This window comes from Trichomycterus rosablanca, chromosome 10 (genome assembly GCF_030014385.1).
Source record: "Trichomycterus rosablanca isolate fTriRos1 chromosome 10, fTriRos1.hap1, whole genome shotgun sequence".
Lineage (NCBI taxonomy): Eukaryota > Metazoa > Chordata > Actinopteri > Siluriformes > Trichomycteridae > Trichomycterus > Trichomycterus rosablanca.
The window spans coordinates 28,264,503-28,277,917 of NC_085997.1; the positions used below are offsets into that span (position 1 = coordinate 28,264,503).

Here is a 13,415-nt window from a genome sequence, read left to right on the forward strand (position 1 = left end):
GTTTGTGCTTCAGGAAGAGAAAACGGTGCGTCTCTTGTGTTATGAGGCTGTGTCTGTGGTAAAGTAGGACAATATAAATGCAGAATTCAGCCTCCAAGAAAGACAACAGACTGCAATCACAGCAGGATACGTTACAATCGGCCCTTTGAGGGCCACCATAATGCTGATGTGGCCCTCGGTGAAAATGAGTTTGACACCCCTGGACTAGATTGTGAAAATGGGGAGAAAAGGCGAAAAATCCAAACAAAAAAAGTACTTTGATCTTTAAACTGAGGCATGGATATGGACATGCTCAAACAAACGATTGCTGACACTCTACTACTAGGTTAATCAACATATCTTACCAGATCCTTTAAGAATAAACAATTCATTTTCTTATAAAAAAAAAACACAAGTTTTTCAGATGTCTACCTGGGTTTTGACATGGTACAGCAGCTTTGTTACTCACAGAAAATGTCAATTTAGTGGTTACTTACCGCAATGCCATACTGCTTAGATGCTGCATAATAGCGCTCCCTCATGTCTGCAGCTCCGCTCTGGCACTCCAGCTCTCGCCTGTTTAGTTCCTGCTGCAGCTGCTGGGCTTTAGTCACCTGCTTCCTCAGAGCTGGTCCCTCATAACTTACGTTGCGGCATAGCAGACTGGCCAGCTCGGCTAAACACACACAGCAAGAAGTCACACAATAATGATGTTCTATGTCTAACACAACATGCACCACATGCACAACAGCGGTTTAACCTAAAGTTTTAAAAACATCTTGCGACTTGCATACTTACCCAAATACGCGTTGTCATTCTCATACAAGGACACTATTTCTTGCCAGTCCTATTAATGACAAATGACATGTTTGTATAATTAATATCTGAGTTTTTAAACACGCTCACATATGCACATACAGGCATTTAATTACCTTCATCCTTTGTGATGAATATCTGCCAAATATATTTCTGGATGAGGCTTCTGTTCCTTTTAGTATTTCTACTATCCTCAAACAATGGAAATAGTGTATATCTGCAATAACACATGACAAAAGACATTACTGAAGACAGTGGTAAGCTGTTAGGGAACACAAATTAAACAAAATTTCCTTTCCAACCAAGAGCATACTGAAATAGCACGCAAGCTGGCTGACAGCCAAGTAGAGCTGCCATCTTCATCCTGAAAATTAAGAAAACTTTAAACCCATGTGAACCCACTTTGTGTTGTACACTGATCAGGCATAACATTAAAACCACCTCCTTGTTTCTACACTCACTGTCCATTTTATCAGCTCCACTTACCGTATAGGAGCACTTTGTAGTTCTACAATTACTGACTGCAGTCCATCTGTTTCTCTGCATGCTTTTTTAGCCTGCTTTCACCCTGTTCTTTAATGGTCAGGACCCCCACAGGACCACTACAGAGCAGGTATTATTTAGGTGGTGGATCATTCTCAGCACTGCAGTGACACTGACATGGTGGTGGTGTGTTAGTGTGTGTTGTGCTGGTATGAGAGGATAAGACACAGCAATGCTGATGGAGTTTTTAAACACCTCACTGTCACTGCTGGACTAAGAATAGTCCACCAACCAAAAACATCCAGCCAACAGCGCCCCATAGGCAGTGCCCTGTGACCACTGATGAAGGTCTAGAAGATGACCAACTCAAACAGCAGCAATAGATGAGCGATCGTCTCTGACTTTACATCTACAAGGTGAACCAACTAGGTAGGAGTGTCTAATAGAGTGGACGGTGAGTGGACATATTATTTAAAAACTCCAGCAGTGCTGCTGTGTCTGATCCACTCATACCAGCACAACACACACTAACACACCACCACCATGACATTGTCACTGCACTGCTGAGAATGATCCACCACCTAAATAATACCTACTCTGTGGTGGTCCTGACCATTGAAGAACAGGGTGAAAGCGGGCTAAAAAGGTATGTAGAGAAACAGATGGACTACAGTCAGTAATTGTAGAACTACAAAGTGCTTCTACAGTGTATCACAAAAGTGAGTACACCCCTCACATTTCTGCAAATATTTTATTATATCTTTTCATGGGACAATACTATGTAGAAATAACACTTGGATATAACTTAAGAGTAGTCAGTGTACAGCTTGTATAGCAGTGTAGATTTACTGTCTTCTGAAAATAACTCAACACACAGCCATTAATGTCTAAATGGCTGGCAACATAAGTGAGTACACCCCACAGTGAACATGTCCAAATTGTGCCCAAAGTGTCAATATTTTGTGTGACCACCATTATTATCCAGCACTGCCTTAACCCTCCTGGGCATGGAATTCACCAGAGCTGCACAGGTTGCTACTGGAATCCTCTTCCACTCCTCCATGATGACATCACGGAGCTGGTGGATGTTAGACACCTTGAACTCCTCCACCTTCCACTTGAGGATGCCCCACAGGTGCTCAATTGGGTTTAGTCCATCACCTTTACCTTCAGCTTCTTCAGCAAGGCAGTTGTCATCTTGGAGGTTATGTTTGGGGTCGTTATCCTGTTGGAAAACAGTTTTCGAAGGGAGGGGATCATGCTCTGTTTCAGAATGTCACAGTACATGTTGGAATTCATGTTTCCCTCAATGAACTGCAGCTCCCCAGTGCCAGCAACACTCATGCAGCCCAAGACCATGATGCTACCACCACCATGCTTGACTGTAGGCAAGATACAGTTGTCTTGGTACTTCTCACCAGGGCGCCGCCACACATGCTGGACACCATCTGAGCCAAACAAGTTTATCTTGGTCTCGTCAGACCACAGGGCATTCCAGTAATCCATGTTCTTGGACTGCTTGTCTTCAGCAAACTGTTTGCTGGCTTTCTTGTGCGTCAGCTTCCTTCTGGGATGACGACCATGCAGACCGAGTTGATGCAGTGTGCGGCGTATGGTCTGAGCACTGACAGGCTGACCTCCCACGTCTTCAACCTCTGCAGCAATGCTGGCAGCACTCATGTGTCTATTTTTTAAAGCCAACCTCTGGATATGACGCCGAACACGTGGACTCAACTTCTTTGGTCGACCCTGGCGAAGCCTGTTCCGAGTGGAACCTGTCCTGGAAAACCGCTGTATGACCTTGGCCACCATGCTGTAGCTCAGTTTCAGGGTGTTAGCAATCTTCTTATAGCCCAGGCCATCTTTGTGGAGAGCAACAATTCTATTTCTCACATCCACAGAGAGTTCTTTGCCATGAGGTGCCATGTTGAATATCCAGTGGCCAGTATGAGAGAATTGTACCCAAAACACCAAATTTAACAGCCCTGCTCCCCATTTACACCTGGGACCTTGACACATGACACCAGGGAGGGACAACGACACATTTGGGCACAATTTGGACATGTTCACTGTGGGGTGTACTCACTTATGTTGCCAGCTATTTAGACATTAATGGCTGTGTGTTGAGTTATTTTCAGAAGACAGTAAATCTACACTGCTATACAAGCTGTACACTGACTACTCTAAGTTATATCCAAGTTTCATGTCTATAGTGTTGTCCCATGAAAAGATATAATGAAATATTTGCAGAAATGTGAGGGGTGTCCTCACTTTTGTGATACACTGTATATGGTTGGTGGAGCTGATAAAAAGTGAGTGTAGAAACCAGGAGGTGGTTTTAATGCTATGTCTGATCGGTGTACAAAGTATCTATCTCAGGTAAATCACTTATGTGAGTACTCCAGTCATAAAATGTACTTACATGAGCCCTTTAGTAGCTGTTTAATCTCCTCATTCTCCGGCATGTCTTGGAGAGCAGCGTTAATCTTCTCCCTTATGGCCATCACTGCGCTCTGCCATTTTAGAGAGCAGTGTCTTCTGTCCACCAGCCAGTCTGAGAGAGTGCATCATAAGTAAACAAAGCATAAACAAGTTGTTAACACAATTATTTGCCTATCAATAATAAGATTAAAAAGAATAACTTTACTGCCTTTTATACATATACATGTGTGAAGTACAATTAATTTTTTATGTACATAGCCTAGCTTGTTTGGCTCAGGGCACCTTGCCCAACAGTGGCCGCTCGAAGGAGCCAGAATTCAAACCCTTAGCCAGTAAAGTAATAGTTCAAAGCTCGAACCAGTAACTGAATTTGTATGTATACAGTTACTAAGGCTTTTTTGTAAATGCAAATGATCAGCCACCCTCAGTAACAGGGACAACTACGACCTGATATGATTTGGGATCATTTGTGCTTCATCATTTTCACTGAGATGGTAATCTGTGGCACATGAGTGTTTTCACTGCTATATGATGAATAGTCCACCACCCAAGCAATCATGTCAGAGGCCGTGTTAGCTTACTCACACAGAGATGTACACCAGAGATGTTTGAATATTGACTATATGAAACTACAGTGATGATAGAAGAGGTATTGTTAACTGTTATTTTTGGATAGAAGAAATTCAGTAAATAAAATAAATATAAATATATATACAGTATATATTATATAAATATAATAAAATAAAATAAAAATATATAATATATAAATCATATTTATGTTTGGTAGATAGTGTTTAGTCTGGTCCAAATTAAATCAATGGCAGCTTGAGCTTTGATCCCCTGCCAGGATTTGACGTCATCTTTGATTTTTTTCATAAATAAATAAAAGAGAAAGACAGTGATAGCCTAGTGGGTCGAGCTTTGAGCTATCAATCAATCATACACACATATTATCAAGGGATCTTTAAAAAGTTTCCGCAATTTTATATTTTCATTGGAAACGAAGGACAGGATGAGTACTAATGGGTCGTGTCTGAGAGACTGAGCGAGAGCTTATAGTCCGGATTTAGTGCCATCTTTCCACCTTTTTGGATGCTCAAAGAAGCTTTAAGGAGAAGAACATTTTCATGTGATGATGATGTAAAAGCAGTGATAAATCAGTGGCTACTCACTCAGCCAAAAACATTTTTTGCTGATGGCACTAAAAAGTTGTTACGACACTGGGAAAAATGCATCGGGAAGGTGACTGTGTGGAAAAGTGATGTAATTTGTTTCTGAAATATATATATACATACACACACAGGTGTGTATACCAGCCAGTAAAAAAGCAGTAAAAAAGGACAGGACAAATAAATAATAAAGGACTTACCAGAAAGTTTGCTGGTTTGAATGTCAATTGGAAGATTCTGAATATTCTGTAAATAATAATAAGTGTTAAATTTAATGTTGATACAGAATTGAGTGTTAATTGATGAAGTAATTTTAAAACCTGTATTAATAAAACAGTATTCCAAACAACTACATTTTATTATTACGTTACACATTAACTATATAGGTCTGTAACACAAATGAATACTATAATACTGTTGCAACTGTGACTTGTCCTGTTTGTTCTCCATATATATTATATACACAGATCAGCCGTAACATTAAAACCACCTCCTTGTTTCTACACTCACTGTCCATTTTATCAGCTCCACTTACCATATAGAAGCACTTTGTAGTTCTACAATTACTGACTGCAGTCCATCTGTTTCTCTACATACCTTTTTAGCCCACTTTCACCCTGTTCATCAATGGTCAGGACCCCCACAGGACCAATACAGAGCAGGTGGTGGATGATTCTCAGCACGGCAGTGACAATGACGTGGTGGTGGTGTGTTAGTGTGTGTTGTGCTGGTATGAGTGGATCAGACACAGCAGCGCTGCTGTCCACTCACTGTCCACTCTATTAGACACTCCTACCTAGTTGGTCCACCTTGTGGATGTAAAGTCAGAGACGATCGCATATCTATTGCTGCTGTTTGAGTTGGTCATCTTCTAGACCTTCATCAGGACGCTGCCCACAAGGCACTGTTGGCTGGATATATTTTTGGTTGGTGGACTATTCTCAGTCCAGCAGTTACAGTGAGGTGTTTAAAAACTCCATCAGCATTGCTGTGTCTTATCCACTCCTACCAGCACAACACACACTAACACACCACCACTGTGTCAGTGTAGTGCTGAGAATGATCCACCAACCAAATAATACCTGCTCTGTAGTGGTCTTGGGAGAGTCCTGACTATTGAAGAACAGCATGAAAGCGGGCTAAAAAGGTATGTAGAGAAACAGATGGACTACAGTCAGTAACTGTAGAACTACAAAGTGCTTCTATAGGGTAAGTGGAGCTGATAAAATGATAAAACAAGGAGGTGGCCATGTGGTCATAATGTTATGCCTAATCGGTGTATGTAGTAATATATACATTATATAAATATCTATCTATCTATCTATCTATCTATATCTATATCTATATAGATAGATAGATAGATAGATAGATAGATAGATAGATAGATAGATAGATAGATTTAATGTATTTAATAACAAGTTGTTTAACCATAACCTGCTTAAACAAATACATTCATAGCCAGTAAATACACAACTTTAATTTTGACAGCTGGCTGCATTAACAAGTTAAACTCAAACCGTAACAACGTAAACACTTATTATGTACATTATTGTACATTTCAGAAATGTATCAGTGCACTGTTACAGCTGTAGATGTGTGTAAATGTGAAATAATCAATGTGTCATGTGTAGTTAAGAACTAATACAGGAAAAACCAACACACAAACAGTTAGCCACATTAGCCACCGTTAGCAAACAGCTAAGCATCTGGATAATAAAGCAGTAAAACGCTGTAGTTATACCAGCACAATATTAACTTTACTTTATATCACTTTACCTCCATTTTATCCTTAATGTTCTGATATTTTCACTTTTCCAGACTGATGTTAACATACTACATGTTCACCATTCTATCCATCATGCAGCGTTTCATTTACACAGCCATTGACACGTACTTGTATAACTAACCAATCACATCGTGCCGGGGTCAGCCGTCGCCATCTAGATCAACCAATAACAACAATGGAATTGAGCCGACGACTCTACCGCGAACCACAGGTATGAGCTACAGGGAATCGGTTCTTCGAGTCACCAAAATAAAAGACCTCGACGAAACGAAAAAAAAAAATCACTGACTGGAAAGTTCAACAAGAAGAGCCGAATCCAGGGATCAGCCGATTAGATAGCTGTCTTGGACCCGATCCCCTAAACGAGTCCAAGCGGAATAGAATTACTTAATAATTTACATGATATGGCCTAATTATTTAGTTCTTTTAACCACACTAATTGCTAAGATTTCATTTACATTTAGGGCATTTAGCAGACGCTTTTATTCAAAGCAACTGTAGTACTGTGACAGTATACTGTCACAATTCTGTCACAATCAAGGGTTAAGGGCCTTGCTCAAGGGCCCAACCGTGGCAACCTGGCAGAGAATATTAGTAAAGTTACATATCTATGAGTAATATATAATAACTATAGCTATTTACATATATGGAATTATATCTATGTGCATAGTACTATATACATAATAATAATAAACAATACAAATAATACAAAATAATAATAAGCATATAAATAAAATGTGATTAGTTAGGTGTATATTATAATAATAACAGTAATAATGATACAAGATGTGTAAATAGATAACTATACAACTGTAACTACTGTATAACTATATAGGTGCAAATGATAAATAATAATAACAGCCTAGTTCATTAACCACTAGGCTACAACTGCCCTAAGAGTTATATAAAATAATTTAAAATATATGCTTCCAATTTTGTGGTAAAAGTTTGGGGAAGGTCCTTTCCTGTTCTAGCTTGACTGTGCCCCTGTACCCTAAGAGAGGTTCTTAAGGACATGGTTTGTCTGGTCGTGTGAAAAACTCCATTAAACTCCTTTGGGATTAACTGATATGTAGACGGCAAGCTTTTATCCAACATCAGTTTATAACTTTATGAATGCATGTATGACTGAATTGCCACAAATTCCCACAGGTAAGTTTTGTAAAGCCTTCCCAGAATAGTGGAGGCTGTTATAGCCACAAAAGCAGGAGTGTCTGGGAAACTTTTGAGTGCTGGAAAGGGATATCCAACAAGCTCATGTTCAGATGTCTACAGACTTGCCTTAACACAATTTGTTGCAGGAACATGTAGTAATAACTTGTAAAAGGCTGACTGCTTTTCAGAGTTTTAGGTTTTAGTCTCTCAGATCTGATTTAACTCAGTAGCCAATTGTCAAGGCCTCTGTGAGCTGGACCAGATGTGTCAAAAACAGAAAAGTGACAAACTGCAAGACCAAACTTGAGAAACAGTGGTGATTTAAGCAGAATTATTCAGTCTGTCCTGTAACATGTAAATGTTTAAAACAAACTAGAGCAATTACAGCTTTAGATTTATTTCAAATATATACTATACAAAATAAAATGTTAAATTAGTACACGGGCGGCACGGTGGCCAAGTGGGTAGCACTGTCGCCTCACAGCAAGAAGGTCCTAGGTTCGATCCCCAGGTGGGGCGGTCCGGGTCCTTTCTGTGTGGAGTTTGCATGTTCTCCCGGGTGCTCTGGGTTCCTCCCACAGTCCAAAGACATGCAGGTGAGGTAAACTGCTGATGGAGCCTATCCCAGCTTTTCAATGGAACAAGGCACACAGTAACACCCTGGACAGGGCGCCAGTCCATCGCAGACACACATATACACACACACACACACAAACATACACACACCCATTCACCTACAGTATATGGCAATTCAGTGTCTCCAATTAACCTGACTGCATGTTTTTGGACTGTGGGAGAAAACCCACGCAGACACGGGGAGAACATGCAAACGCAGCACAGAAAGGACCCGGACCACCCCGCCTGGGGATCGAACCCAGGGCCTTCTTGCTGTTAGGCGACAGTGCTAGCCACTGTGCCACCCATCACATAATCATTCATATTCTAACTCAGTCCTTAAAAGCCGGTTCCTTTTCACATGTTTCTGGGAGGTAGGAGAGAACCAGACATCCTGCCTCCAAACAGTGATCAAAAGTGAAGATCAAACCCAAATTGGTGTTTGGCACCCACTGTACCAGCTGCACCACTGTGCCCAGAAAGAAAATATATGTAAATGTAAATAGAACCACACAGCAAAATCCGCAAACACAAAATAACTCTATGAGAGTTAATTTCAACACTTTAAAAGTGTCTATATGGGTCCACTCCCCAGGGTGTTATTTTAACACTTTTCAAAGTGTTGGAATTTTAACAGTGATGGAGTTAATTTTGACTCCCTGGAGAGCTAAAATGTAACACTGTTTAACACTACTCAGTGTTTAATTTTTTCAGCACCAGAGTGCAGTGTTAATAACCGACTCTTTTATGGTGTCAATTTTTACTCAACAGGAGTTACCTCCATGTTGACATTGATTTGCATACTGCAGCTTTAAGAGTGTGCAATTAATTCACTTTAGCTTGAAAAAGAGAATGACATACTACTGTTTGATTTAACATGTTTTTTATCATTTATTTCTGAACATGTGCACCACTTTCAATAAAACATTTTAAATATTCAATGAAATGTTTCCAACATATAACAATATGGCACTATGCAAGCTCTGTTACCATTCTCATTGGAGTACTGCTTATCAAAGGGTCTGAAATAGGTAAGCTGGTCTGTACAAATAACAGAAAATGCATCACCTCTCTCAATACAGTATCCATTAAAGTGCTCATCAAAGTACAGTGTGTCAATGCTACCAGCTAGTATGAAAGCATGCTCTTCATGTATTATTATACTACAGATTTTTTTGAACTCTGGAAGATCATATGATCCAGTGCAAACAAACAAACCAACCTCATATTCAGTACCGTAATTTCTGACCCAGTTAGTAGTTGAAACATCAGAAAATGCCTCCAATTGTAATGTCTGTCCAAGTACTTCTCCACCCTCCAAGCTAGATAGTGTTTGTGTTCTTGTAGGACCAAACTCAAATCTCTTGAAATAATAGTTCTCATAGTGAAATGTCAATTGACGCTGATGCTGCTTTACTAAAGATTTTATGAGATTTTTGAAATTTTTTACAGGCCTTTTGAAAACACGGTGTTTAGCCTCAAATCTCATACACCAAATATGTATAAGAGGGCCAATTTTTTTAATACAGCGTGGATAGTGTATCATCAGGTGGTGTTTTGGAATCAAATTCCTATCAGGATACAGCAATTTGAACATATTATGGTGATCACAAATTAAATGTTTCAGGTAACATCATTCCATCAGTTATAATTGGGGAGAACACTATGTTGACTATCTGTATCAAAAGGAGAAGTAGTTTCCAGTGACTGTTACCCCTTTCAATGACATCACCAAATATAAGGGGAGTGTTGCGCAGAACACACCATGACTGGACAGCATTCAACCCCAGGTGTTTGCTATTGTCATCCAATTGTAAGCCACTTGGTTTGTTTTTGCGTTCTGGGTAACCATAATTAAAGCTCTGTATTCTGTCAGACAAAGTGTTCACAGAAACATAGCCCTGTTTAATGAGGTAAAGAAAAAGCAGCTTAAGTTCATACTGTACAACACCCTCTAACAAATCACGCATGATGTCAACAGCATAGTTGTCAGAGCTATGGAAATACTGTAAAGCATTGAACACACAGTTCTTTTTAACACCAAATACTGAAAGTTGAGCAGGATTTTCATTTAGTACCTTACAATGTTCAGTGTGCAGTTCTTTTGAATGGAAAATTACACCAGGATGATCCTCAGTAAATACAGACTGTATGTCTTTCTTATTAGTCAAACAAAACCTACAGAAATGTGTTCCACTGAAGGATTCCACAAAACCCAACAAGCCATTTAAAGCAAGGTTATCTCCTGTAATTTGAATTACTGAGCCCAACAATGGTTTTACAAAAAAAGTTGTATTTCTTTTGTTTCCAAAATTTTTAGATCATCAATGAGAGGCTTCAATATTTCATCAAAACCATATGTCTTCAGATCGTTAGTGTAAAAAAAAAAAAAGAGTTGCAAGATGTATATTTATTAGCACAGAGTTACATTTAGGTGGAAGATTTTTCAAAGTAAAATAGACACCACCAATTTTGTGAACCCCCTTCTTGGAACCTAAAGGGTTGGCTGTTTCAAAATCGTCATAATAGAGCAAAAGCTGTAGAGCATGCCTCTCTTGTGAGAATAGGGAATGATTTTGGAAATATGAACCATTATTAATGTCTTTGTAAATGCCCTTTTCACTCAATTTGTCCTGCAAGAAGCTTTCTCTTATTTCCCTGTTTTTGAAAATGGATTTGAGTGTACCAAGAATGGGCACATACATATATTTGTCTGTTACAGGGAACTGGCTGTATATACCTGTAGTTCTATCTCTTCGTACATCCATTCTCACCCCAAGGACATGTTCTTCAGGTTCAACTATTTCCCACCTTTCATCAAAATGTTTCTGTCTCTTTGCCTCTGTGTTTAATGCTGAAAAAGGATTGTCTAGCTGATCAAAACAGTGCTCTATTTTTTTTTTACAAACACCTGAATCCTTTCCTTCAGGAGAAAAGGTTTTGAGAACTGCCTCTCGTGCTTGGTTGTGAACATTATTAACAACTTCCATTGAGCTAACAATTGTTTGGACAGTGCTTTCAGAAAGACCTGCTGCTTGCAAATGTGCAACAATTGAACCACACATAGATGACAGATGAGAAATATCATCAGAACTCTGTGAAGGTACATGAAACACTTCCGAAGTGGCAACAGAAGTTGAACATTTTGGTTGATTACTTGAAAACTGCACCTCATCTTCACTTTGTGCAGTGACATCCTCGCTAGTATCAACATGGGGAACTGTGGCATGCCTATGTACATTGTTGAGGTGCTTTCTAAAGCCATTGTAAGTACAAAAAGATAAAGAACATCCTCGCTCTCCACATTTCAAATGTAAACTTTTGCCAGGATATAAGCCATGGTGAAATTTTAAATGCTGAAAAAGGAGCGAACAACTATTGTGGTGCACTTTACAGACAAAACACGTGAACATTATTTTTCAAAAAACTATTAGTTCAGTCTTGCTCTAAGTTCCTTAACACGGGGGCTCTCCTTGGCACTTCCAACATCAATATTATACACTGTGGTCTGCACAAATGTATAAAAATTGCTCAGAGCTTCATCATAGGAGAGATTGAAGATGTAGTGAGCTTTAAATAGCTCATCAAAAGCAGCCACCAACGTCTGAGCCTTGCATGGGACAGCCTTCTGGTCGATGATGATGTAGAACTTTGAGATTTTGTTCTTTTGCTCACCAATGCAGAGGAGGAAGGGCTGTTTCGTTTCAGCTCTCTCAAGGAAGGTAGTAAAAATGGCTCCTTCCTATAGGTTAGAACTATAGAACATGTTACAAGTCAGTGCAAGTAGAGCTTTCATGCAGTGACATACAAATATTTTCACCTTGAGGATTATTACTGGTAATACCATTACATCATTAGACCCCCAATCGCATATGAAAATGCATTAGAAAAGAAAAAAAAAAAAGAAATTATATCTCCTGTTATAACCTTTAAATCAGTGGTTCTCAATCCTGGTCTTGGTGGGCCATCCTGCACATTTGAGAGATTCCTCTGCTCCCAACACACCTAATGCAACTAAAGAGCTAACCCCAAGGTTGAAGTGGGTGTGATTGAGTGAGGAGAAAATGCACATGCAACATGCAGGGCAGAGGCCCATCAGGACCAGAATTGAGAATCACTACTCTAAATGTTCTTTGAATCAATCCTTCATTAATTAATTCATTCAATCATTTTCTGTAATTGCTTCATCCTGTTCAGGGTCGTGGTGGGTCTGGAGCCTAACTGGAATCACTGGGCACAAAGCAGGAATGCACCCTGGACAGGGCACCAGCCCATCACAGGGCAACACACACTCACACCTTTTAATAGCCAATACACCAACCAACCAACATGTGTTTTTAGACTGTGGAGGAATCCAGAGCACCTGAAGGAAACCCACACAGACTCAGGGAGAACACACCACATTCCAAAGTGACCTGAGGCAGGGTTTGAATCCACTCCCCCAGAACCCTTGAGCTGTGTGACAGTGACACCATCTGTAGCACCACTGTGCCACCCTTACTTCAAATCAAAGGTTTCTAAATGACAAGACAAAAGACAGCATGTACAAAAATCAAACACTACATACTGGAAGGTACCGCACAAGATGGTTGGCTGCCTGGGCTGAACTGATCTTTGCTGGGGGTTTTTGGCCTCTTGAGGTTGGGGGAAGTAGATGCAGAAGCAGGAGAATTGCTGACATATCACTGTCCCATCCTAGAGAACAAACAGTGTTTAACTGACAAATGCTTTTAAAAATCTTCAGAAATATTTTGGGAATAAAAAGTTCCACTCACCATAGATATCCTCAGGTTGGGGTTCAATTGCTGACAGCAGTTCCTCAACATACTGATTCGGGGTGAGGGTCCTGCAGTCACGGATGACTCTGGGCTTGAAAAAAGTAGGCCACTTTGCCAGAAACCTACTGAACACCTCATCTCCAGACACCATGGAGAAGTCCTGGTCAATCTTTGAAGGAGACACACAATTTC

The 13,415-nt window shown here is 39.9% G+C and overlaps 1 protein-coding gene across 2 annotated transcripts in view; it reads right to left on the minus strand.

Moving 5' to 3' along the window:
• cdk5rap3 (CDK5 regulatory subunit associated protein 3) overlaps positions 1-13,415 on the minus strand; it is a 29,212-nt gene that overhangs the window by 15,546 nt on the left and 251 nt on the right. The window contains exons 2-8 of one of the 2 annotated variants that reach the window (XM_063003069.1): positions 13,221-13,392; positions 13,013-13,140; positions 5,090-5,135; positions 3,701-3,832; positions 912-1,012; positions 778-826; positions 477-655 (exon numbers count right to left, since the gene is read on the minus strand). In XM_063003069.1, the coding sequence (XP_062859139.1) occupies positions 477-655; positions 778-826; positions 912-1,012; positions 3,701-3,832; positions 5,090-5,135; positions 13,013-13,140; positions 13,221-13,392 (807 nt within the window). Of the gene's footprint in view, positions 1-476; positions 656-777; positions 827-911; positions 1,013-3,700; positions 3,833-5,089; positions 5,136-6,665; positions 6,753-13,012; positions 13,141-13,220; positions 13,393-13,415 lie in introns of those variants that run through there. The other variant, XM_063003070.1, reaches the window with a different exon arrangement.